The 27717-nt window shown below is 42.7% G+C and overlaps 1 protein-coding gene across 1 annotated transcript in view; it reads left to right on the top strand.

The window, feature by feature from the left end:
- Nucleotides 1–27717, top strand: part of CENPU (centromere protein U) — a 150300-nt gene that overhangs the window by 70539 nt on the left and 52044 nt on the right. Inside the window, exons 5-8 of the mRNA XM_053703875.1 lie at nt 16236–16362; nt 17377–17470; nt 18544–18738; nt 19619–19694. Of these exons, the coding sequence (XP_053559850.1) occupies nt 16236–16362; nt 17377–17470; nt 18544–18738; nt 19619–19694 (492 nt within the window). The remainder of the gene's footprint in view (nt 1–16235; nt 16363–17376; nt 17471–18543; nt 18739–19618; nt 19695–27717) is intronic.

Raw genomic sequence — 27717 nt, 5'->3', positions numbered from 1 at the left:
CCATCTGTCCAAGGGTATGACCTTTCGCAGGCCAGATTGGACGATTGTAACAACAGATGCCAGCCTTCTAGGTTGGGGAGCAGTCTGGAACTCCCTGAAGGCTCAGGGATCGTGGACTCAGGAGGAGAAACTCCTCCCAATAAATATTCTGGAGTTAAGAGCAATATACAATGCTCTTCTAGCTTGGCCTCAGTTAGCAACCCTGAGGTTCATCAGATTTCAGTCGGACAACATCACGACTGTGGCTTACATCAACCATCAGGGGGGAACCAGGAGTTCCCTAGCGATGTTAGAAGTCTCAAAGATAATTCGCTGGGCACAGTCTCACTCTTGCCACCTGTCAGCGATCCACATCCCAGGCGTAGAGAACTGGGAGGCGGATTTTCTAAGTCGTCAGACTTTTCATCCGGGGGAGTGGTAACTCCATCCGGAGGTGTTTGCTCAACTGATCTCATCGTTGCGGCAAACCAGAACTGGATCTCATGGCGTCTCGCCAGAACGCCAAGCTTCCTTGTTACAGATCCAGATCCAGGGACCCGAAGCGACGCTGATAGATGCTTTAGCAGCTCCTTGGTTCTTCAACCTGGCTTATGTGTTTCAAACGTTTCCTCTGCTCCCTCGACTGATTGCCAAAATCAAGCAGGAGAGAGCATCGGTGATTCTGATAGCGCCTGCGTGGCCACGCAGGACCTGGTATGCAGACCTAGTGGACATGTCATCCTTTCCACCATGGACTCTGCCTCTGAGGCAGGACCTTCTAATACAAGGTCCTTTCAATCATCCAAATCTAATTTCTCTGAGACTGACTGCCTGGAGATTGAAAGCTTGATTTTATCAAAGCGTGGCTTCTCCGAGTCAGTCATTGATACCTTAATACAGGCACGAAAGCCTGTCACCAGGAAAATCTACCATAAGATATGGCATAAATATCTTTATTGGTGTGAATCCAAGAATTACTCATGGAGTAAGGTTAGGATTCCTAGGATATTGTCCTTTCTCCAAGAGGGTTTGGACAAAGGATTATCAGCTAGTTCTTTAAAAGGACAGATTTCTGCTCTGTCTATTCTTTTGCAGATGTCCAGGCATTTTGTCAGGCTTTGGTTAGAATTAAGCCTGTGTTTAAAACTGTTGCTCCCCCGTGGAGCTTAAACTTGGTTCTTAAAGTTCTTCAGGGAGTTCCGTTTGAACCCCTTCATTCCATTGATATTAAACTTTTATCTTGGAAAGTTCTGTTTTTGATGGCTATTTCCTCGGCTCGAAGAGTCTCTGAGCTATCTGCCTTACAATGTGATTCTCCTTATCTGATTTTTCATGCAGATAAGGTAGTTCTGCGTACCAAACCTGGGTTTTTACCTAAGGTGGTTTCTGACAAAAATATCAATCAAGAGATTGTTGTTCCAAAGAAGGAACGTCTTTTACATAATCTGGACGTAGTCCGTGCCTTGAAGATTTACTTACAAGCTACTAAAGATTTTCGCCAAACATCTTCCCTGTTTGTCGTTTACTCTGGACAGAGGAGAGGTCAAAAAGCTTCGGCAACCTCTCTTTCCTTTTGGCTTTGGAGCATAATTTGCTTAGCCTATGAGACTGCTGGACAGCAGCCCCCTGAAAAGATTACAGCTCATTCTAGTAGAGCTGTGGCTTCCACCTGGGCCTTTAAAAATGAGGCCTCTGTTGAACAGATTTGCAAGGCTGCGACTTGGTCTTCGCTTCACACCTTTTCAAAATTTTACAAATTTGATACTTTTGCTTCTTCGGAGGCTGTTTTTGGGAGAAAGGTTCTTCAGGCAGTGGTTCCTTCTGTTTAATCCTGCCTTGTCCCTCCCATCATCCGTGTACTTTAGCTTTGGTATTGGTATCCCATAAGTAATGGATGATCCGTGGACTGGATACACTTAAAAAGAGAAAACATAATTTATGCTTACCTGATAAATTTATTTCTCTTGTAGTGTATCCAGTCCACGGCCCGCCCTGTCTTTTTAAGGCAGGTCTAAATTTTATTTAAACTACAGTCACCACTGCACCCTATGGTTTCTCCTTTCTCGTCTTGTTTCGGTCGAATGACTGGATATGGCAGTGAGGGGAGGAGCTATATAGCAGCTCTGCTGTGGGTGATCCTCTTGCAACTTCCTGTTGGGAAGGAGAATATCCCACAAGTAATGGATGATCCGTGGACTGGATACACTACAAGAGAAATAAATTTATCAGGTAAGCATAAATTATGTTTTTTTATTGAGTTTTTATAACAAAAAGGGTAAGAGATACAACAATTGTACAAGTCAGACGTACAACAAGTGTAAATACATCAGAACAAAAAGAGTAGGCAATACATTAATGACGTTATCACCAAATTAAAAGGGAATACCGGAATTCCAATGGGGCATAAGGTAATGTCAAGGGGGGGGGGTGATGGGGTAGGGGAGGGGGGTTAAGAGAGAGGGGTATGTTGGGAGGCCTATAAGGGGAGGGAGAGGGTCATGTGAGGAGCCAAATCGGATTTACAGATATATGGCCGGGGGTTCTGTTAGAATGATTGCGGGTGTACCATAGCCTAGGTGTCAAAGCTAGGGAGCCAGAGAGTGTCAAACCTGCCTTTCCAATCAGACCAAGTCAGTTTGAAGAAATCAGACCTACCAGAGGCGTAATAAATGCTCTTCTCCATGGAGTATATATAGGCCATAGTAGATACTATATCCGACCAGGCCATGGGAAGGGATCGTTTCCAAGTTCGCGCTATGTTGAGTTTAACTGCTGACAGGAGATAGATGCTAAGGGAGCCCTGATGTTTGGGAAGTTTACATGTGCCTAGGTGGAAAAGGGCCGTCTCGGGTGTTCTAGGTAGGTTAATACCTAAGCTAGTTAGAGTAGAAAAGCATTTATGCCAGATGGGCTTGAGTCTGGGGCAACTCCACCAAATGTGGATCATGTCACCTATATGTGAACAGTCGCGAGTCGGGCTGGGACATAGTACCAATGCGTGAGTACTTTTATGTAGGTTTCTAGAATGGTAATGCAATGAAGGGTTTTCTTTGTCAATAGGAGCGTGCGTTGCCACTCCTCAGGTGGTTTCGTGAAGTCTAACCTCCGTTCCCATTTTAAAATGTGTTGAGCTTTATCAGCTGGGGCAGCACCTTCTATGAGGGTGTAGTGTAAGGATAGTGGTTTGCCCAGCCTGAGCCCCTGTTGCCATCTAGCTTCCCAGATGGTGAGTTGCCGAGGCAAAGGGGGTTTGAAACCCCATCTGGACAGGAGGCTAATGACCCTAGAGTGTTCAAACTTCATATATGGCGGGGTGGACGGTGATACATTAAGTTGGTTAAAGGGGGTGAAGGTTACTTGAAGAGAAGTAGACCAAAGGTCCGACACTCTTGTGACACTCATCTTAGCCCAAGCAATCGGGTGTGAGTCTGGTAGACCCGACAAGAGGCCGGCCATGGAAGTAATTGGAGACGGGTGGGGAGCTACCTTAGGGTTATGTCGTAGGCGGTCCCAGGCGGACAGACATTCCCGAATAATCGGGCTTGTGGCGCCTAGGTTCCTTCTACAGTGGGGTGACGACCATATTAGATCCCTCAGGGCAAGATTGTGTGGTAGGGAGGCTTGTTCAATTGTTCTCCATTTACAATCTGACCCCTTAACTCCCCATTGGGAGATGTGGGTGAGCATGGCGGCATCCGTATACCTGAAAATGGAGGGGGAAGCCACACCGCCGTGCATTCTAGGGTATTGCAGAATGTTATGGGCAACTCTAGGAGGCTTGCCCTGCCAAATGTACCTGGTACAGGCGCTCTGGAACTGTATAAGAAGGGTTCTGGGAACCCTAATGGGGAGACAGCGAAGGGCATATGTAAATTTAGGAAGGTAGCTCATCTTTAGGGCCGCTATGCGGCCCAACCAGGAGACACACCTGAAATTCCACCTCATAGGCAGGGACCGAAGCTCGGCTAATAGGGGTTTGAAGTTATCATCGATAATTTGGGGGAGAGAGTCGGACAATTTAACTCCGAGGTGGGAGACAAACCGATTGCTAGGGATAAACTTGTATTTTTCGCATAAGCTTCTGGAGATCTCTTCAGGGAATCCAGATGTAAATAATTCAGATTTTGAGTGGTTTAACTTATAGTACGACATGGTACCAAACGCCTCAAGGAGGGAGAGGAGTCTCGGGACCTCTCTCAGGGGTCTGGAGAGGAACAGGGTAGTGTCATCGGCAAATAGGGCCACTTTATGGACCGTACCGTGCAGGGTAATTCCCGTTATCTCTTTATCCGCCCTAATTTCCGCGGCCAAAGGTTCCATGGCTAGCGCAAACAGGATCGGAGACAGGGGGCAACCCTGTCGGGTGCCATTGGAGATAGAAAAGGGGGTGGGATCGAATCCCAATCCTCTTACTGAGGCTATTGGAGAGGAGTATAAGGCCTTAACTGCGCGTATGATTTGCAAGGGGAACTGAAAGTTCTCTAAGACCCGCCAGAGGTATTCCCATCTGACGCGGTCAAAGGCCTTCTCAGCATCAAGAGAAAGCACCACGAGTGGCCTATCTAGTCTCTTGTTTTCTAGGAGGATGTCAAGGAGCCTCCTGGTGTTGTCCGGGCCCTCTCTCCCTGGAATAAAACCAACTTGGTCTGGGTCAATAAGTGTTGGGAGCAATTTTGCTAATCGACTAGCGAGAATTTTGGCGTAGATCTTAACGTCAGTGTTGATGAGTGAAATGGGTCGGTAATTAGCGCATATGGTTAAGTCTTTATTGGGTTTAGGGATAGTAATGATAGAGGCCTCTAAAAATTCACTGTCAAATTCCCCTGTGGACATTGCCTTGTTAAAGAATCTGGTGAGCATAGGGACGAGTTCTTCCAGGTATGTCTTGTAGAAAATAGCCGTAAAGCCGTCTGGCCCAGGGGCTTTAAGGGACTTCAACTTTTTGATGACCTTCTTGACCTCTTGGCCAGTGATCGGGGTGTCAATACTTTCTTTATGAGTTTTGTCCAGGGTGGGGAGTTTTAGGGATTGGAGGAATGAGCTTATATTTTCCGAAGGGGTTTTCCCAAGTGTCGTCTCGTCGCCTATATTATAGAGTTCAGAGTAAAACTTATTAAACTGTTGGCCGATTTGAGAGGGGAGTCTAAAGGATTGTGTGCCCTGCTTGATTTCGTGGATGCGGGCGGCACCCGTGCGTTGCCTAATTTTATTGGCAAGTAGAGAATCTGCTTTATTGCCTTTGGAGTACAGGAGGTGTTTTAAACGGAGGAGGTAAGATTGCGTCCTGTGGAATTCTAGCTGGCAGATGTGCCGTCTAATATCTTCCACCTCAGATTTGTGTGCTATGGGATCTGAGATCCGTCGTTGGGTCTCAAGAACCCTCAGTCTACAGTGTGCCTGGGAGAGGGAGAGGCCTGCCTGCTTCCTAAGGTAAGCCTGCTTGCGGATGAAGAGGCCACGAAGGGTAGCCTTAAAGGCTCCCCAAATTGTGTTCTCGCTAACATCTGGGGTATCATTAGTCTGGAGGGTGAAGCGGATCTCCTTCCTGATCTCCTCTCTGAATGGGACATCCGAAAGGAGATGGTGCGGCAGCCTCCAAGGGGCTCTGGCCCTAGTAGTGTGGCTGGAGACTATATCTAGGGTGACAAGGTTATGATCCGACCACGGGCAGGGATGTGTACTCGCGGAGCGGACCAGATCCAGATCCAAGGGGTGACAAAAGAAATAGTCTAACCTAGAGTATGTAGCGTGAGGGTGGGAGAAGTGGGTGAAGTCCCTGTCTAGAGGGTGTAAGGACCTCCAAAAATTCGAAGTAGGTAAACTGGCACATAAGTTCCCTAAATCTGCGACTGGTGGGGTCGCAGCTGTAGGAAAGTCTTTTAGAGGGGCCGGTTTTCCTATCAATCATCCCATCCCACACCATATTCAGATCACCTGCAAGAATTACTCTACCCTGGTTGACCTTATCAACATGTAGGAGAACTTTCTTGAGGTACCTAGGCTGGAGCGAGTTCGGTAGATAGACTGAAACCAGAGTATATGTGACGTGGTCTAGATTGCAAATAAGAATGAGGTAGCTGGCTTGAGGGTCTCTAAATATGAAGAGGGGTTCATAGGCCACTCTTTTGTGTATTAGAATGGCTACTCCTCTGGCTTTTTTGGCGTAGGAGGATGCCTCAAAAACTGGGTATTCTCTAGATGTATGGAGAGGAGGGGAGTCCGCTAACAAGTGCGTCTCTTGGAGAAAAGCTACATCTGCCCTGTGATGGCACAAGGATCGGGACAGGAGGCATCTCTTTCCCACAGTATTAAGGCCTCTAACATTATGGGTAAGGAACCTAAGGGAGGTCATTGAGAGATCTTTTACGAAGGTGGAGGGAAGAATAGGGGTCAAAGATTAGGTCGGGGTGTGTGTGTGAAGGGAAGCAAGTGGAAGCAAGTGGAAGTAGTTCACTTATGTGGGGCCCTGGGATGGGCACCAGAAATTGGGGGGGGGGGGGCTAACCTTGCCTAAGAGGTAGAGGGACTAGTGCTAGTAGTCCCGCACTTCTGCAAGAAAGAAACAAAGTTACTAAGTAAACATATAAATACTCGGGCTCTAACTAGAGCAAGATACAATAACATTAAACAGATAAATGAATAACAGTATGTAAACATGGCAATGATAGTTAAGTGTGGTTCAACACCCTTAAGTAGGAGAGGCTTGAGGCCTCAGAATGTGGTCAGGGGGGTTAGGTTTTGGTCGCTTCGGCCTCTGTTCTTTAATGGACCACTCCGGAGCTGTGACCCGCAATCTGGAGCGGACCTCTTGCTGGTTGTCAGGGGCAGTTTGGTTGGGGCATAAAGTTTTCGCTGTTGCAATGTATGTCATGAGAGGTCGGGTAGGAGTTGAATGTCCTTGAAATCATCAGGTAGGGTGGGTTTGCGGTATGCCACTTGCATCAACCGGTCTTTAAAGGTAAAGTGGTGAAAGCAGACCACCACATCCCTCGGCTTGTCTGATGAAACTGAACGTGGCCTGAGAGCCCTGTGGGCCCTTTCCATAGAATGCATGTTGCCCTCCAGCGGGCCCAAGAGTGCAGTGAACAGAGAGATGAGGTACTCCTGTAAGCTACCCGTGGTAACCGTTTCTGGGATGCCCCTGAACCTGACGTTGTTCCTCCTAGCTCTATCCTCGATATCTGCTAGTTTTAGCTCAAGTTGGGAGATTTGCTCGGCTAGGTTTTCCGCATAGGCTAGCAGGTTCGAGTGATCAGTAGCTAGGTCGTCTTGTTGTCGTTCAAGTGAGTCTACTCGATCACCAATTTCCATTATTTCTTTTTTAAGTTCAGCTGAGCTTCTCTGAATCTCAGTGGTGATAGATTTGGTCTGGGCTGTTAAAAGTTTCTGCAGGGTACTTTCGGTAATGTAATGATTGAGGTGGGCGACAGACTGAGAGCTCGATTGGGAACCCTCATCCTGCGACTCAGGATCGCTGACGTCCTTGTTCACATGGGTAGACTCCTTGCGTGGTTGAGAGAAATGGTCGAGCACAGTCTTTTTTGAGGCTGCTTGGGACTTGGTATTTTTTCTAGCAGAGTGCAACATATTTGGCTAAATAGGAGGACCAGATGATGAATCGTTAGTTACAATGAAGGACCACCCTGACCACTTATACACACATGGATCGTTGAACCACTGGATGAATCACATAGACGGAGAGAGGTATGTAGGTTATCACATAAGTTAAACTTCAACACCTAGTAAGAGCATTGACGGTAAATGTTACCCTGTAAGAGCGGGACCAGCACAGCCCTCGGCCTATATTACACCTTGCACATGATATGAGAACCGTATATTTATGATAGAGAAGGTCCCGTAGGTGGACCGTGTGACGGTAATTGTGACGGCTCCAAAGAGCCCCCACGCACCTCAGGGAGGGGGGATACGACCAAGAGGAAGGGGAAAAGGGGAGTGGAAGTGACCAACCCAGACAAGCTGGGCCGGAAAGGAGGAGGCGCGAGGGGGACCAATGCAGCCAGTCCCGTGTAGCGAGACTTACAGGAATACCACAGAAAACTCAGTGTAATAAGGACAAGTAGTAGCATACATCAATATTTAGAACAATACTAGGTAGCAAAGGCCCTGCAAGTAATTAAGGCAAAATGATGGGAAATAATATGGCCTGAGTATTGGAGCTTAAGCAGTCAAAGGCCACAGCCAATGGGTTATCACTTAATTTAGAGGGAGAAGGGGATACTACATAAAGGGAGGGGGTGGGTAGGTGAAAGTGACCAGCTCGCCACTTGGGTGGGCCAGGGGCGTAAGAGTATACCAATTGTCAAGCTGGTTTAAGTATGTTCAATAGCACAACACATATCCACTGCACTGAGAAAATTAGGGAAATGAAGCATGAGAGCTGCAGAGAGAAATCAAGCAGACGTATGCACAGTATACAGAAAGCATCTACAAAAACTAGTACTGTAGATAGAACCTGTAAATAAAAGTAAGCATTAGTAAGATAGTCATAAGTAATAACACTCCACTTTGAGCTTAGAGCCCAAAGGCACATAGGCTGGCGCAGCAGCAGTGATTACACCAATTAATGGAACAGGCTATTGTGTTCAGACAGGCTCACTAGATACACTCTTAGAAAAGGCTGCAAGAGTAAGATTACTGTGGCTGCAGTCCCTCAGGTTTTAAATTTGGATACAGGCAGCAGAGGATGCCCAAGAGGTGGTTGTTGGTAAAATTATTTTCCTGTGGGGGCTTTTTATTGATTTCACTGCTTGCAAATGTTCCCAATGTGATTAACAAATAGCCCTTGCTTCAGGAGAGTCCTCAGAGTAGGGATGTTTGCTTGGTCAGATTAAGGAGATAAATGTCCGTGGGCTGCCCAGTATGTGAATGTTCTGTCCCCCACACTAAGCAACCATGAAATGCAGAATAGCCTGGCTGCCTTAGTATAGCAAATGAGCAGTGCTTAATATGCTAATGGCTCAAGGTATAGTCCGGTTAGGATGACAGACAGCACATGCAGTTTAGGGGCCAGAGCCGCTTGTAAGAGTATATTGGAGGTACTCCGTTAATTACTGGGAAATAATTGTCCCGGTCCCTGGGGTTTTATCGCAGTGTGAGAGGGCAGATGTAATTATTAGGTGTTTTTAAACCCTCTTACCTCTCCTTCCGGTGATCTCTGAAGGGTTCTGGAGCTGGCACTTCATGTACGGCCCGGCAGCGCCTCACAGACTTAGGCCTCAAAATGGCGACTGTTCGCGCCAAAGCACAGATGGTGCCGCACAGCCCGCAGGGATCGCCCTCAAGCTCCTCAAGACCCGGTGAGGGCCAAACCACAGTCAGGTTCGGCTCCGGGATCGTCCGCCTTTCAGCTGCGACTCAGGGACCCGAGGTGAGGAGGTGCTTTACTGCCGACAGTTCAGGTAGGCTTCGTTACACCGGTTGTCTCTGAGGTGTGGAGCTGCTGCACCGGAGTGGGGCCCTGTGAGCGCTCTGTGGCTAGGTAGGTATTGTAGTCGGGGTCTTCCTGCTGGAGCGTGATTCCGCAATGGCGGCGTGTTAGTGCCTATGTAAAGCACATCCAAGGGTACACCTTTATGATGAAGGTAGCTCTAAATTGCCAGCTCCACAGGGAAACGTCTCTCCTGCTTGATGGCTAGCTCCGCCCCCCCCCCCCCATTTTGTCCTGTATTATTATTTAATATTGATTATTCACTTAACCCCATCTTACTAGTGTTCTTAAATTTTCTGTTAAATATACATATTTATTTTTTGTATACACCTTTTTTAAATTAGATACATAGTTTTAGTTGCTATATTGAATACACAACACTCAATTGTTACACCTATTACAAAGTCTTCAGTTTATATATAGTCTTTATTCACATTTTACCCTAGCTGATTAGCACTGACACTTCTCTCTTTTTTATTACATCTGTTCATTTATTTATCCTGGAGGGGATATTTTAGTGTTAGCTGAGTCCTTTATTGTCTAGGGCGCTCTTTTTCTGTCAACGTTAAATACTGAACCTGGCCACTATTATGGACTAACTTTTTATTATTGTAACAGATATTTTTATATTAAAGTATATTGTACATTTTACCTTATTTTCTTCATAAATGGAAAGAGCCCACAGCTGCATTCATTACTTTTGGGAATTCAGAACCTGGCCACCAGGAGGAGGCAAAGACACCCCAGCCAAAGGCTTAAATACCTCCCCCAGTCATTCTTTGCCTTTCGTTACAGGAGGTTGGCAGAGAAGTGTCAGAAGATTTTGGAGCAGTTCCTTAGGAAGGGTCTCTACTCTTCGATATGGGACTAGAGTTTTAAGTAGTCTTGTCAGCCTTTCAGTGAGAGAATTGATGAAAGTTAGAGTCTGGAGATGCAGGGAGAGTCTTTCTGAGAATCCATCCAGACTTATGTAAACAGCTTCTAAGCAATCAGCGTTGACAAGTTTCGCTGCCTGCTTTTCTTCACTAAAGTCTATGTCAGAAGCGATGCTACAGTCTGTCAAACTTGAAGGACCGTGTTTGTGTTCCATGGCATAGATTCTGGTAAGATAGTTTCATTTTTTATACATATGTTAATGATAGGAGATATTAACCCTTGATTCCATAAAGATAAAAGGAGTCCCACTGTGACCCTGTCTTCTGAGGGGGATTATTGAACAGTGGGGTTTTAATCATATTTGTTATGTGATTTCGGCTGCTTTATGTGTGGGAGACATTTGAGCTCATAGGCTGATACGGAACATACAGGTTATTTTTTATTAATATTTGAGAGCTGCGCAGTTTTATTAAACTGGCGTGCTTTTCCTTAGCAGGGGCGGTCCTGCATGATGCACCGTGTGACCGTGAGTGGTCACGTTTTCCTATTCCTGACCGAGTGTCTGCAGAGAGGAGTGAGTTTATCTATCTGTCTGGGTCATAGGAGGTGGTGAGTTCCCCAGCCATTAGGGGTATAAGGTGCCAGTTGTTTTTTCTATAATTTAAATTAGACGAGTTATGGAGGATTCTGATATTTTAGAGGGGGATCCCTCTAATACAGAATTTGATACCTGTGTATATTGTTATGAGTCCAGCCCTCTGAATTATGTTCTGTATGCCGCAACAGGGTGTTCTCATCCACCAATGTTGAGATGTTGGAGACCACTGAGCCGTCTGCCTCTAAGGATTTCTCGTCCTGTGAGGTGTGTTCCCTAGAATCTTCTGTTCCTAAACATGCAATTTCCCCAGGTACCGCTGATCCTTTGCCTGAAGGGGGCTTTTTTCCACCAGATGTTACTGCGCAGTTCCGCAAGGCCATGTCTACGGCCTTAGAGATTTTGCCTCTTCCTGCTATGTGCAAGCGAAGGGTTAATCCATGCACTCCTGCCCGGGGACCGTCGTGCTAATTGACGATTGTATCTGATCAGTCATATGAGGATGCGGTTCCCTCTGAGGCTTCAAAGGTAGGACCTCCAGGGTCGGAGTCTGCTGATTTGATTCCTCCTACTGAAGTGGATTTAGATTTAGAGTGGCATGCCTGCGCTGGCTTCTGGAAGAAGTTTTGGCTATGTTAGAGATTCCTAGTATTGATCTGCCAGTCGAATCTCTCACCTCTAAATCAGATAGCGATCTTGATTAGATGGGTGGAGAAGGATGGAGATCCTATCCTTTCTCGTCTATTTCTTTTTTGTTTTCTTTTAGAATCCCAGTTCCGAGCTCTATAGGGGGGTTTGTATCGTGCACATTCCTTTTTGGCTATCACTTTTTTGTGCGCCTACCTATTACCTTTCTATTCCGTTTAAGGATAGTTTTTTCGTAGAGCTCTTGGTTATTGAGGGAACTCATTTTAGGAAGACGTTTCATCATATGGGATATTTAGATTATGACGACTTAGGTTGTCACATTTTCTGGAGGCTTCCTTTGGAAGCATCTCAGTCTCAGTTCGAGGTGATGGTTCCCTCAATATTTTTGAGACAGAATTAAGCCATTGCAGCTTATACTTCTTTGTCTGGATTATTCACAGACTTCTAAATCCATAGGCTGGAACTTCAGGTTTAGTCCTTGAGTTGCTCTGACAGATATGTCTATTTAGTCTACTCTTTCTTTCTGCTTGAGAGGAGTTCATTTTGCGGTTTTACTATGTTGACCTGAGTTATTAAGGTGGTGTTTGGGGCTGACTCAGTCCTGGAATAGGTCCAGGCAGAGCAGGTCCATCTATCCTAGATAAAAGGAGGGACCTGTTTTTAGGTCTTATCTTGGATAGGCGTCCCTTATATAGGATCCAGTGATCCTAGAGGTCGACTTCACATCCAGCCTTCCAGGGCAGTTTTCCTTCTCTTGATCATGTCTTTCTGACAGAGAGAGGGAAGCCTTTCAGGTGGATGAGGGCTTTAGTTCTCCTTTGGAGTCATTGTCCTGGTACCTATCGCAGTGTGAGGTTTGGAATATTTTCAAACTGCTGTTTCGGGATCCAATAGAGGGAGGGATCTCCCGTCCTTTTGGGTTCTATGAAACTGTCATGTCTCTTTAAATCTCACTCCTTCCATTATCGGGTACACCCTGTTTAAAGCCAATAGCAACACTACAATGTTGCCTGATTATTGAAGTCTGTTTGGTGTTACCTTTCATTTTCAACTCAAGCCTAACTTTTGTCTCTATGAGAATTTATCTTATTCTCTTTATCACTTATTAACTTTGTATTTTGTATGCTGTGTTATTGTATTGCTTTCTACGGAACTACTCTTCAGTATCTCTTTATTGGATCTACCGCACCTGTGTGCTCAGCTGCTCTCCACTAAGTGACCTATGACCATTGTTCACATCGAATCAGTTGCTTCTCACTCCTGAAGCTTTCCGGATGCTTCCGCTGCTCTGACCTGAACGCTGCTTCTATGGAGTACTTTCATCATATGTGAATACATTCCCAATTGCTTTGAATCCATCAACACATCGTAAACTTTATAGTGTTTGTATCACTGCAACCGCAAGTATCTTTTGCTTATAACATTTGGACATTACTTACCATATTAACCAGCTCTGAGTGAATATACCAGCTGCCGTATGTCAATTGTTTCCTTTACACCTGATCATTCACATAACAATTTCTACATATCTAAGCGTGTTTGTCTCATCTTATTTTTTAACTTAACCATAAGCTCATTGCAGTTCATCCTATCCATACTAAATGTACTAATCTTGATTTACAGTCAAACTTTTACAATTGGTAGCACATTTTCTCTGCCTTCAGAGTTGTTACATTTTATATTGGACATATTTAACTGATATGTTTCATTATAATTTAACATACTACAATTTAGTATTCTGCTATATAAGTATCACCCAGATTTATTTACATTTTATCTGGGATTGTTTAGCTAGCTACAAAACCATAAATTCAGAACTATATATTTAATTATTGTGAAGGTGAGAGCCTTACAGGAACTTAAGCAAAGCTTATCATGTCTCCTTCTTTTAGGGGGAGAATATAAGGTTCTCTCTACCTTTTGTTCGAGAGGAACAGTGCAGGATCACTATCGAGGAAGGATATATTTCCTTTTCATTCCTCTTTTGGGAAATTCTGCTTCTTAAGGACCGGCTCTTCCAGTATTTTGTTTTTAACCTCGCTTCTGATCCTAGAATTTTTTTTTAGGATCTGGGGTTCATTTTGGCAGGGACCAGATATAGATTTATCGGTGGCTCCCCTTGTCTTGACGATTCTGGTTTACTTACCATCGTCTTGTCTGATAGAAGACTTTTAGGGATTTCATCTGTCTTCCTCGATCCTCAGAGATGGATCTAGACCAAAGTTCTCTGGTATATGCTCTGGTAGTTCCCTGGATGCCAAATTAGCCTTATAGCCAGGTAGACGTTCCTTTAGAGTGTTCTCCAGACCGCCTTCACATCACTAGTTCGGTGCTGGGGGGTGATGACTTGTCATGGGGTTCATATGGACTTCATTACCTTTACCAGGTCTCACGCCAACCGAGATACGGATTATGCTGAAGCGAATCTGTCTGAAGATTAACCTGGGCTACTGGTTGGTAGAATAGCTCTCCATTGTTCATATCAAGTTCTTCCTGCCCTGTGGGACATCTTCCTTAAATCACCCGGGGCGGTTTTGACTTCGGTCCCAGGTCCGTCAGGTTGGTGAGGACTTGCCTAAGGGGGACAGGAATCTTTCCTCTCCCATTTTTCTTTTGGATCTTCAGGCAATCTTTTGGCTCTGAAGGTTTGGTATATGGGTTTGTCCCAGTATAGGGATCTAGCCAGCCTTTTACACTCAGTGGCTTGGATCTACTTCTGAGAACGAGAGATACCCTAGTGATAAGGGTGGTATCTCGGGTTGGGTAGTGGGCGGAGGCTTACTACTGATAGCTGTCAGCGATTCACTCACCGAATGTGGTCTTCCGGGACGAATGTTCTCTTCAGACATTCCCTTTACTTGGGGATAAGTTCTCCATCCAAGGGGTTTTCAGATATTTGTATCTGGAAGGGGGCGCCGAATGAGAAACAGGAAATGGGTCGTAGTTCAGGGATCCTCAAGTGGAGCTAATGGATACATTATCAGTGCTTTGGAGGTTCAATACAATTTTTTCTTTTTCTGCCATTTCACCCTTTCCTCGAGTGATGGCTCGAACCTAGCAGGAGCAGGCATCAGTGATACTGATTGCTCTGTTGCACCCGCGTAATCGTAGTTTGCGGTGTAGTGGCTTTCACCTCCATGAAGTTTACCTTGTCTCAGGGATCTGTTGGAACAGGGCCCCTTTACTTCATCAAATCTTATTCCTCTAGGCGGACTGCGAGATGACGACGTTTAGTCTTAGCCTAGAGAAGTTTTTCTGAGAGGTTATGGTCCTCTCCTTCAAGTGCGCAAGCTGGTCATTCGTCATCTATCATAGGTGTGGAGGACCCCTTCTGCTGTGAAGAGTGTAGTTCGTCCTGGCACACTACTCTTGCCTGCCAGGATTCTTTCCTTCCTCCAGGATGGTCTGGAGAAGGGCCTTCTTAGCTAGTTTAGTTTCCTTGTTAGGACAGTTTTGGCCCTGTCTGGTTTTTTTTGCACAAGAGGTTCATTGAACTTCCGGACGTACAGTTTTTGCTAGGGCTCTGACTGCAATCAGGCCGGTTTGTCAATCTGATGTTCCTTCTTGGAGCTTTGATCTTGTTCTTAGGGTTTTGCATTGGGCTACCTTTGTACCTATGCATAAGTTTTTATCTTAGATGATCCTTTCCATCTAAGGATTACTTCTGCGTGCAGTAGTCTACGAGATTGAAGCCTTGCTATGCGTTCCCTCCTTATCTGGGTTTTTCTCGATTATCAGGTTGTTCTATGAACCTAGTTAGGTTTTTCTCCTAAGGGTGTGTCAATCACAATTTAAATTGAAAAATTGTGGTTCATTTAGTATGTCCTATTCCTTCTTGTCAAAGGAAAAGTTTACTACTTAATATGGTGTCGTGCCTTGAGGTTCTATCTTCAGTCTACATAGGAATAGACAGATTTATCTGTTTATTGTCTCTTTGGGAAGCGTAAGGCTCAGAAGGCATTTTCGTCTTCCTTATTTTTTAGTTGAGGAGTGTCATCCGCTTGGCATTTGAGACAGCAAGACATAAGCCTCCACAGAGGTTTACGGCTCAGTTCGAGAGCAGTGACGTCCTCTTGGGTCTCAGAAATGAGGCCTCTATGGATCTGAATTGTTGGGCGGCTTCTTGGTCCTCATTTCATTCTTTTTCCAAATTTTTTATCAAATTTTGGCTGTTGAAGCAGCCTTCGGGAGAAAGGGTTTTGCAGGCTGTGGTGCCTTCAGATGGGGGCCGCCTCTCCTTTCTGCCCTCCCGTTAGCATTCAGTGTCCTCTGGAGCTTGGGTATAGTTTCCCACAAGTAAGGAATGCAGCTGTGGACTCTCCCTGTATTAAGAAGGAAAACATAAATTATGCTTACCAGATAATTTCCTCTCCTTCTGTACAGGGAGAGTCCACAGCTCCCACCCGTGTTCTCCGATGGGTGGTCCTAAAATTTAAATTGTTCCTCTGGCACCTTTTCACCCTGATGTTTCTCCTACTGTTCCTTGTTCTCTCGGCAGAATGACTGGGGGATGAGGGAAGTGGGGGAGGTATTTAAGCCTTTGGCTGGGGTGTCTTTGTCTCCTCCTGGTGGCCAGGTTCAGTATTTCTCACAAGTAAGGAATGCTGCTTTGTACTCTCCCTGTACAGAAGAAAAGGAAATGATCTGGTAAGCATTTTATGTTTTTTTATTGTGTTCTTTCTTCTCTAGACCCTCCTTTGCACAGCACCGCTGTTTATGCTGAAGGTGACGACGCTCTGGAGAAAGAGGCATGTAAAGAAAAGTCACCTCAGCAACTTCCACGTATTCCATCTGCTAGGAAGTTCCCAGGCACAAGGTGATCTATTCTGAAAAGACATTGTGCTTTATATCCATTTATCTAGTTGTCTTCGTATTTGCATAGGTTTAATATAGTAGTTTTTTGGAAAGTAGCTATAATTACAATGTGCAAAACAGAATTTATACTTACTGATAAATTTATTTATTTTGGGATGAGGAGAGTTCATAGGTGTCGGGAAATATATCCTACATGTTACTACCACTAGGAGGAGGTCAAGAACACTCACAAGAGCTTTAATCCCTCTCACCTCCTCTCCCCACTCAGTTTACGTATAGCTGAGCAAAGGAGAGAGCCAGAAAAAGTTAGGAAAGACAGAAAGCAGGTTTAAGAGGTGCCAATAAGAACTATCGCCCATCAGAAAAAATACTTGCAGGTCCTTGCAATGTAAAAGGTACCTGCTGATATTATTTGCTAAAGTCTAGAGTACACATACTAGGATAAAGATATAAAAATATGAAGGCTAAGAAAATGGAAAGATCCCCCAAAAAGGTGTTTAACCCTTCATTTTGGTCCTTCAAATTGCTGCACAAAGTTCATGAGCACAATATGTATAAAACATTGTTGCTACAAAATGCTTTAGACAAACGGTGCTTTAGATACATTCACACAGCCGAGTATATCTAGATATGCTCTAATGGAATGAAACACATTTTCTGCAAAGGATACTAAGGAAAGCAAACTTTACAATTTACCTGTATCTGAATCATGAAAATGTACCAGGGGACCAGAATGTGATAATATCCACTACCTTAGGGTAGTGTAAACAATTAATTGGACACCTCAATTTTATTACTTCTGCTATACCTGGTACAGCCACAGATCCTAGCCTTTCAGTGACACTTGATGACAAGGCTGGAAGCACTTTTACAGGTGCACTGGGCTTATCTTGTGGAACTTAGAGAACTAATTATTGACACTGTATGTTGCATAACAGTTACAATCTTTATTGCTGTTAGGTTCCATTTCATGTCCTGAAATATTTATTCAACACTTCTGCTTTTAATATTTTAGCATTCCTCAGAGTTCTATCTCTAAAAACAAAAACAATGAATCATCAACTAACAGCACAACCCAAAAAAACACTGCCCTAGAGACCCCAAAGCAGGTAAGTAAAGATTGTATCATTTATTTTTGTGACATTTGACCCTTGTACAATTTTAGTTTGAGGTAGCATTTGAATTTACAGTTTTGGCAAGATGGTCATTTTTAGAACTTGTTACATGTTATGTTTCTAGCTGTTGGATATGTTGTGTCTTCTTAATATGCAGCTTTTCATTTAAAGGGAAGTTAATCCTATATTAAATCACTTGAAAGTGATGCAGCGTATTTGTTAAAAGCTGACTAGAAAATATCACATTAACATCTCTATGTAAAAAAAGAAGACATTTTACCTCAGAATTTCTTCAGCTCACCAGTGTAAGTGCTTGATAAAAGTTATTTTTCAGCTCTTTTTACTGTTGTATGCATGGTGAAAAAAAGCCCAGCTATTCAGCATAATCAGGGCCAAGTTCATACTTTACTGTAATCTCGTGGAATTTCACCATAAGTTTTCATAGTGAACTAAAACTGAGGAGGGAAATAGTGACACATGCCAGATGCACACTTCCTTGAAAGTCCCGGGAAAAGCACCCTGATTTTTCTTTCATGGTTCAGATAGAGCATGCAATTTTAAACAACTTTCACATTTATTTCCATTTCTAATTTTCTTTGTTCTCAGTATTTTTTGTTGAAGAGTTCAGGAATGTGCACATGCCTGTAGCAATATATTGCAGCAGTTTTGCAAAAATGTAATCTATTTGCAGGAGCACTAAATATCGGCCCAATTTCCTGCCATGTAGTGATCCAGACACCTACCAACTGGTATCTCTTCAACAAAGAATACAATGGGAACAAAGCAAATTTAATGATAGAAGAAAATTTGAGGCTTTTTTAAAATTGAATGTTCCGTCTAAATCACCAAAGAAAATTTTTTGGGTTTCATAAAACCCAAAAACTATAAAAGAAGTAAAAGTTTTTAAAGGAAAGTTTGAGATAAAATAATTTCCTTTTTTACATAGAGCTGTTCATGTGACATTTTCTAGTCGGCTTTTTACAGATATCCTGCATCGGTTTCAAGTGAGTTTTATTTATATATATATATATAATAGTAAAGGCATTTACAGTGTTCTTTACTTCCAGACACCCCAGAAGGTGGGATCTCAGGAAACTGAATCTAAGCGCTCGTCTGTCTTAGCTGCTTCTGCAAAAAAGATTGATTCAAAAGCGATATCTGGTCGAGGCTCTAGAAGTCGCACTTTATTCCAAGAAGAAGCACAATCATCTCTGGCTACTGAAAATGCTAATAAAAGTAAAAGAAAAGCATCCAAAAGTGAGGTAAATGTTTGGCTATGTGCGTTTCATGCTACACTGAGTTAGTTTTGTTAAAAAGTCTGCACGGGGAGTAGGGATATGTAATGTGTTTTTATAACTTAACACCGGTAAAGCTCTAAATTCTTCCAATAAATATGAACATTTGGAAAACAACAGACATATAACATGTATACTTTATAGTTTAATTTATATTAACCCAGAACCTTAAAGTAAACTCTTCCATCGTTCTTTACATACATCATACATTCTTGAAGTTTATTGGAGATTCTTTTGCAACCATATAAAAACATCCAGCATAAATATAGTTAACTCAACCTTGGTAACTATGTATGCCTAAGGTTGGACTGAAAGTACTTCCCTTTTAATGTGTTTCTAGTGCTACATTTCACCTTCTGGAATGTATGTAATGGTTTTAAAACACCTTTGTTCTATTATATGAAAAATCTATTTTTGCCTGATGTATTTCCATCTAAACTGAGTAACAAACATTTTCCCTGTAGAAAAGCTGTGTAAAGAGAAGTCAATAGCACTTATTAATCTCCCTGTGGTAGTTAGGGTTTTTTTGTATATGAAATGGGCGGTTGTGCTCATACAACTCGCGCCAGTCATAATTATTAGCATTTCAATACCTAACTTAGATATTATTAGCTAGTCTGCCTTACTTGCATTTTTATGGACATGGGAATGGTTTTAATGACCAAAACAGTTATTTCAAATACAAAAATAAACACAAAGAAACACTTTCCCATAGATTGAATACTCTGCAGTAGGTATAACAAGTAATTTGGAGCACATTAAGGCAAAACAACTTATATAGTACAGTGTTCCTGTAAGAACTGTAAGTTGTATGATTTGGAGACTAATTTCCGTATGTACTTTTTAGCCAAGCTCACAAAGAAAGACTCCCAACAATCCAAGAAAAAGACATAAATCTCACAACATGGAATTTAAGGCATCAGGTATGTAGGCTTTTATTTGTGGATGAATCCAAACTTAAAGGCACAAGAAACCCTAACGTTTTCTTTCATGAGTCAGATACAGCATACAAATTTAAGCAACTTTCTAATTTACTTCTAGTATCTAATATGCTTTGTTTTATTGGTATCCATTGTGAAAATTATACCTAAGTAGGCCTAAGAGCTGGGAGCTAGTGGCTGATTGGTTGTTGCACATATATGCCTCTTGTCATTGGTTTATTAATGTGTTTAGCTAGTTCCCAGTAGTGCATTTCTGCACCTTCAAAGGAAATCAAAAGAATGAAGCAAAATTAAAAATAGACGTAAATTGGAACGTTGTTTAAAATCTCATGCTTTATCTGAATCAAGAAAGACCATGTTTGGGTTTCATGTCCCTTTAAAATAATGAATAAAATGTTAGCTGCATAGGTTGAATCAAGGAGAACCTTTTCTGCATTGTTAGTTGACCTGATTAACTGGAAAACCACTGAATCAAGATGGAAATTCCTGAGCTATAATTTGATTTATCTAATAATTAGTATGATAATTAGTGGGGTTAGTTTCTGATCTCCTGAATCAGGAACAGATTAGCATCATGTGTCACCAAGAAGGGAAAAGGCCATATTCATTTTAAATCAGATTTAAAAAATAAATATATATATATATATATATATACTAGAAGAAAACTACCATATGTGGTGAGTTTGCAGTAAAATATTCTCTATTTACAGGATACATAACTCAGGATTGTCTGTCCAGTAGGGTCCCAGCAACACCATTTTTTTTTTTTTTTTCTCTTCATTTTGTTCTCAGGTGCCCTGTTCCATTGTTGGCACCAATGCAGCTCTGATGTTGCTTCCCACATTTTTTAGAGGTAATTATGGGCCTGATTATTATAAACTTGCTGACATGGAGAGAAATCACTCAAAATCTTTGGGGGCTTTTTTGAGCTTCACATCCGGAACCTGTATAGTGAGATAAACAGCTCTTATGCTAACATTTACTTTTATACAATTCCATGAGGGATATTGAAGTACTCACAAATACCTCTTAGATAATCTTGCCAGAGTGGAGAACTTTAGATAATTGGTCCCTATGTGTGGCTACTTTCACATCAATGCATTTATCAGGGGTATGATGCCATATTGGGCAAGGGAAGTGGAAATATTGCAATATCAGCCTAAATGTACCTTCTTCCCACTTCTGATGAGAGATAAATTAATTCCTGAGTGGTTTTTACTACTAGTACTTTGAAGTTTTAAGCAAGTGGATTGATAGGTTTTTTTATACCTCATGCAGAAGATGGTTTCTCTCTTGCTTAAACTAAATATGTTACTGAGCCCCATGGGTTTCCTCTCATACTCCCATTTGGATTTTTTTCATCAGGACAAAGCAGTTTTCTGGCCAGTGCTTGATTTGTTGAATGCACTATCAGAGTCTTGTGTACCTCAAGGCATTTTGATACTGCAAGAAGCATATAAATGGGGAAGCAACATTACGCTTTAAATATGGTCCAATTTGTTTTAATCTAACTAGCCAGGGCTAAGACTGGATGCAGACTCACAAGCTTCTTGTCATTCCATATGGATATCTTACACCGTTTACCACGGAAAAGTACAATTTCCTGGTAAATCTTGTAGTGCATCACCTCAACCAGTTGAAGATGTTATCTGTTTTGTGTGTTTACATTTCTGAAACCACAGTAATTACCTGACAATGTTTCTGCAGATGCTGATAAATTTGGCTGAAATGTTCTGCATTCTGTTTTGGCTACAAAATGTGTTTATTTTTCAGAATGATTTTGCTTGGTTTCTGTGGGCTTTCTTTTTCTTCTCACCCTTGAAGTTATTTCTTTAGTAGTTCTTCATTGGCCCGGGGGACTAGAGTAGGCCAAGGTAAATAGAAATAAATTATTTACCTAAATCTTCAACTCTTCACTTATTTTCCTAAGGAAAACTTACCAACTACCCCTGCATTTTTGTTTAGCTGCTTTTTATATGAGAATGTTACGTAGGAAAATTAAGGATCTTAGATCATTTCAAAAGAAACATTCTCAGGTGATATTTTTATATGGACACAATTTTAATCAACTTTGCAATGTACTTATTATCAAACTGTGATTATTTTTATATATACACACTTTCTGAGGTATCAGCCCCTACTGAGCAAGTGCAAGAATTCACAGTGTATATATGCATCTGATTTGCTGATGGCTGTCACTGGCAGTGGGTAAATTGAAGAAATGTCAAATTTCTCATTAACAAAAAAATCTGCTGATTTGAAATTTAGAACAAGTGCTATTGCATTATCTTTTTACTATGCTTTTGTTAATTTATGTAATTCTTTTGTATTTAACAGTCCTTTAAAGGGACAGTCTACACCAGAATTGTTATTGTTTTAAAAGATAAATAATCAATTTTTTACCCATTCCCTAGTTTTGCATAACCAACACAGTTATATTGATATATTTTTTACCTCTGTGATTATCTTGTATATAAGCCTCTGCAAACTGCCCCTTTATTTCAGTTCTTTTGACAGACTTGCAGTTTAGCCAGTCAGTGATGGCTCCCAGGTAACTTCATATGCATGAGCACAGTGTTATCTATATGAAAAACATGAACTAACACTCTCTAGTGGTGAAAAACCTGTTAAAATGCATTCTTAAGAGGCGGCCTTCAAGGTCTAAGAAATTAGCATATGAACCTCCTAGGTTAAGCTTTCAACTAAGAATACCAAGAGAACAAAGAAAAATTGGTGATAAAAGTAAATTGGAAAAAAATTAAAAAAAAAATTAAAAAAATTACATTCCCTATCTGATTCATGAAAGTTTTTTTTTCTCCTGTTAAGTGTAGTCAGTCCACGGGTCATCCATTACTTATGGGATTATATCTCCTCCCTAACAGGAAGTGCAAGAGGATCACCCAAGCAGAGCTGCTATATAGCTCCTCCCCTCTACGTCATACCCAGTCATTCTCTTGCACCTAACTAATAGATAGGACGTGTGAGAGGACTGTGGTTGTTAAACTTAGTTTTTATTTCTTTAATCAAAAGTTTGTTATTTTAAACGGCACCGGAGTGTGTTTTTCTTCTCAGGCAGCATTAGAAGAAGAATCTACCTGAGTTTGTGTATGATCTTAGCGGTCGTAACTAAGATCCACTTGCTGTTCTCGGCCATTCTGAGGAGTGAGGTAACTTCAGAACAGGGGATAGCAGGCAGGGCTCACCTGCAAGGAGGTATGTTGCAGTATATTATTTTCTAAGGAATGGAATTGACTGAGAAAATACTGCTAATACCGATGTAATGTAAGTGCAGCCTTAAATGCAGTAGTAGCGACTGGTATCAGGCTGATATGTATGTATGTATACTCTGAGGTATTTCTGGGGAATGGAATTTCACTAAGAAAATACTGTCTATATTTAAGTAATATTTGAGCCTACACTGCAGTGAAAGCGACTAGCAGCAGGCTTATTAATAACATTTCATAATTTCTTTTTTAAAAACGTTTACTGGCATGTTAATCGTTTTTTTCTGAGGTACTTGGTGATAAAACTTTATGGGCATGACTTTTACCACATGGCTGTCGTTTGTTTCTGAATAAAATCAGTTTACTGAGCTTCCCCACTGTTGTAATATGAGTGGGAGGGGCCTATTTTAGCGCTTTATTGCGCAGTAAAAATTTAGTCACAGTCTCCCTATTCTTCCTCCATGATCCAGGACGTCTCTACAGAGCTCAGGGGTCTCCAAAACTAGTTTTGAGGGAGGTAATCACTCACAGCAGACCTGTGAGAGTGTGTTTTGACTGTGATAAAAACGTTAATATTAAATTGTTATCCGTTTTTGGGTATTAAGGGGTTAATCATCCATTTACTGGTGGGTGCAATCCTTTGCTAACTTAATACATTTACTGTGAAAATTTGGTTGCTATAACTAATTTGGTTCATTGTTATTTCAACTGTGACAGTTTTTTTGTGCTTCTTAAAGGCACAGTAGCGTTTTTTATATTGCTTGTAAATTTATTTGAAAAGTATTTTCCAAGCTTGCTAGTCTCATTGCTAGTCTGTTTAAACATGTCTGACACAGATGAATCTCTTTGTTCACTATGTTTAAAAGCCAATGTGGAGCCCAATAGAAATTTGTGTACTAATTGCATTGATGCTACTTTAAATAAAAGCCAATCTGTACATGTAAAGAAAATTTCACCAGACAACGAGGGGGAAGTTATGCCGACTAACTCTCCTCACGTGTCAGTACCTTCGCCTCCCGCTCAGGAGGTGCGTGATATTGTGGCGCCAAGTACATCAGGGCGACCCATACAAATCACTTTGCAAGACATGGCTAATGTTATGACTGAAGTACTATCTAAATTGCCAGAATTTAGGGGTAAACGCGATCACTCTGGGGTAAGAACAGAGTGCGCTGATAATAATAGAGCCATGTCTGATACTGCGTCACAATTTGCAGAACATGAGGACGGAGAGCTTCATTCTGTGGGTGACGGATCTGATCCAAGTAAACTGGACTCAGACATTTCAAATTTTAAATTTAAGCTTGAGAACCTCCGTGTATTACTAGGGGAGGTATTAGCGGCTCTGAATGATTGTAACACGGTTGCAATTCCAGAGAAAATATGTAGGCTGGATAAATATTTTGCGGGTACCCGGCGTGTACTGACGTTTTTCCTATACCTAAAAGGCTTACAGAAATTGTTAACAAGGAGTGGGATAGACCCGGTGTGCCTTTTTCTCCCCCTCCTATATTTAGAAAAATGTTTCCAATAGACGCCACCACACGGGACTTATGGCAGACGGTCCCTAAGGTGGAGGGAGCAGTTTCTACTCTGGCCAAGCGCACCACTATCCCGGTGGAGGATAGCTGTGCTTTTTCAGATCCAATGGATAAAAAGTTAGAGGGTTACCTTAAGAAAATGTTTGTTCAGCAAGGTTTCATATTACAACCCCTTGCATGCATTGCGCCTGTCACGGCTGCGGCAGCATTCTGGTTTGAGTCTCTGGAAGAGACCCTTAGCACAGCTCCATTGGATGAGATTATAGACAAGCTTAAAGTCCTTAAGCTAGCTAATTCATTTATTTCTGATGCCGTAGTACATTTAACTAAACTCACGGCTAAGAACTCCGGATTCGCCATTCAAGCGCGTAGGGCGCTGTGGCTTAAATCCTGGTCAGCCGATGTGACTTCTAAATCTAAATTGCTTAACATTCCTTTCAAAGGGCAGACATTATTCGGGCCCGGTTTGAAAGAAATTATCGCTGACATTACTGGAGGTAAGGGCCATGCCCCTGCCTCAAGACAGGGCCAAACCAAGGGCTAAACAGTCTAATTTTTCGTGCCTTTCGTAACTTCAAGGCAGGAGCAGCATCAACTTCCTCCGCTCCAAGACAGGAAGGAACTGTTGCTCGCTACAGACAGGGCTGGAAACCTAACCAGTCCTGAAACAAGGGCAAGCAGGCCAGAAAACCTGCTGCTGCCCCTAAGACAGCATGAAGTGAGGGCCCCCGATCCGGAAACTGATCTAGTGGGGGGGCAGACTTTCTCTCTTCGCCCAGGCTTGGGCAAGAGATGTCCAGGATCCCTGGGCGTTAGAGATCATATCTCAGGGATATCTTCTGGACTTCAAAGCTTCTCCTCCAAAAGGGAGATTTCATCTTTCAAGGTTGTCAGCAAACCAGATAAAGAAAGAGGCGTTTCTACGCTGTGTACAAGACCTTTTACTAATGGGAGTGATCCACCCAGTTCCGCGGTCGGAACACGGACAAGGGTTTTACTCAAATCTGTTTGTGGTTCCCAAAAAAGAGGGAACCTTCAGACCAATCTTGGACTTAAAGATCCTAAACAAATTCCTAAGAGTTCCATCGTTCAAAATGGAAACTATTCGGACCATCTTACCTATGATCCAAGAGGGTCAGTACATGACCACAGTGGATTTTAAAGGATGCCTACCTTCACATACCGATTCACAAGGATCATTACCGGTATCTAAGGTTTGCCTTCCTAAACAGGCATTACCAGTTTGTAGCTCTTCCCTTCGGGTTAGCTACAGCTCCAAGAATCTTTACAAAGGTTCTGGGCTCTCTTCTGGCGGTACTAAGACCGCGAGGAATAGCGGTAGCTCCGTACCTAGACGACATTCTGATACAAGCGTCAAGTTTCCAAACTGCCAAGTCTCATACAGAGTTAGTTCTGGCATTTCTAAGGTCGCATGGGTGGAAGGTGAACGTAGAAAAGAGTTCTCTATTGCCACTCACAAGAGTTCCCTTCTTAGGGACTCTTATAGATTCTGTAGAAATGAAAATTTACCTGACAGAGGACAGGTTATCAAAGCTTCTAAATGCTTGCCGTGTCCTTCATTCCATTCAACACCCGTCAGTGGCTCAATGCATGGAGATAATCGGCTTAATGGTAGCGGCAATGGACATAGAATCTTTTGCACGCCTGCATCTCAGACCGCTGCAATTGTGCATGCTAAGTCAGTGGAATGGGGATTACTCAGATTTGTCCCCTATGCTAAATCTGGATCAAGAGACCAGAGATTCTCTTCTATGGTGGCTTTCTCGGCCACATCTGTCCAGGGGGATGCCCTTCAGCAGGCCAGATTGGACGATTGTAACAACAGACGCCAGCCTGCTAGGTTGGGGCGCTGTCTGGAATTCCCTGAAGGCTCCGGGATCATGGACTCAGGAGGAGAGACTCCTTCCAATAAACATTCTGGAATTAAGAGCAGTTTTAAATGCTCTTCTGGCTTGGCCTCAGTTAGAAACTCTGAGGTTCATCAGGTTTCAGTCGGACAACATCACGACTGTGGCTTACATCAACCATCAGGGAGGGACAAGGAGTTCCCTAGCGATGATGGAAGTCTCAAAGATAATTCGCTGGGCAGAGTCTCACTCTTGCCACCTGTCAGCGATCCACATCCCAGGCGTGGAGAACTGGGAGGCGGATTTCCTAAGTCGCCAGACTTTTCATCCGGGGGAGTGGGAACTTCATCCGGAGGTGTTTGCCCAACTGCTTCATCATTGGGGCAAACCAGATCTGGATCTAATGGCGTCTCGCCAGAACGCCAAGCTTCCTTGTTACGGATCCAGGTCCAGGGACCCGGGAGCGGTACTGATAGATGCTCTGACAGCACCTTGGGTTTTCAACATGGCTTATGTGTTTCCACCCTTCCCGATGCTTCCTCGATTGATTGCCAGGATCAAACAGGAGAGAGCATCAATGATTCTAATAGCGCCTGTGTGGCCACGCAGGACCTGGTATGCAGATCTAGTGGACATGTTGTCCTGTCCACCATGGTCTCTGCCTCTGAGACAGGACCTTCTGATTCAGGGTCCTTTCAAACATCCAAATCTAATTTCTCTGAGGCTGACTGCATGGAGATTGAACGCTTGATTCTATCAAAGCGGGGATTCTCGGAGTCAGTGATTGATACCTTAATACAGGCTAGGAAACCTGTTACCAGGAAAATTTACCATAAAATATGGCGTAAATACTTATATTGGTGTGAATCCAAGAGTTACTCATGGAGTAAGGTTAGGATTCCTAGGATATTGTCTTTTCTACAAGAAGGTTTAGAAAAGGGCTTATCTGCTAGTTCATTAAAGGGACAGATCTCAGCTCTGTCTATCCTTTTACACAAACGTCTGTCAGAAGTTCCAGACGTTCAGGCTTTTTGTCAGGCTTTGGCTAGGATTAAGCCTGTGTTTAAGACTGTTGCTCCGCCGTGGAGCTTAAACTTAGTTCTTAACGTTCTGCAAGGTGTTCCGTTTGAACCCCTTCATTCCATTGATATCAAGCTGTTATCTTGGAAAGTTCTGTTTTTAATGGCTATTTCCTCGTCTCGAAGAGTCTCTGAGTTATCGGCCTTACATTGTGATTCTCCTTATCTGATTTTTCATTCAGACAAGGTAGTTCTGCGTACTAAACCTGGGTTCTTACCTAAGGTAGTCACTAACAAGAATATCAATCAAGAGATTGTTGTTCCATCATTGTGCCCTAACCCTTCTTCAAAGA

The sequence above is a fragment of the Bombina bombina genome, chromosome 2 (assembly GCF_027579735.1).
Source record: "Bombina bombina isolate aBomBom1 chromosome 2, aBomBom1.pri, whole genome shotgun sequence".
In the NCBI taxonomy this organism is placed as follows: Eukaryota; Metazoa; Chordata; class Amphibia; order Anura; family Bombinatoridae; genus Bombina; species Bombina bombina.
Note: the sequence above shows the minus strand (reverse complement) of the source record. Positions and strands in the feature narration are given on the sequence as shown.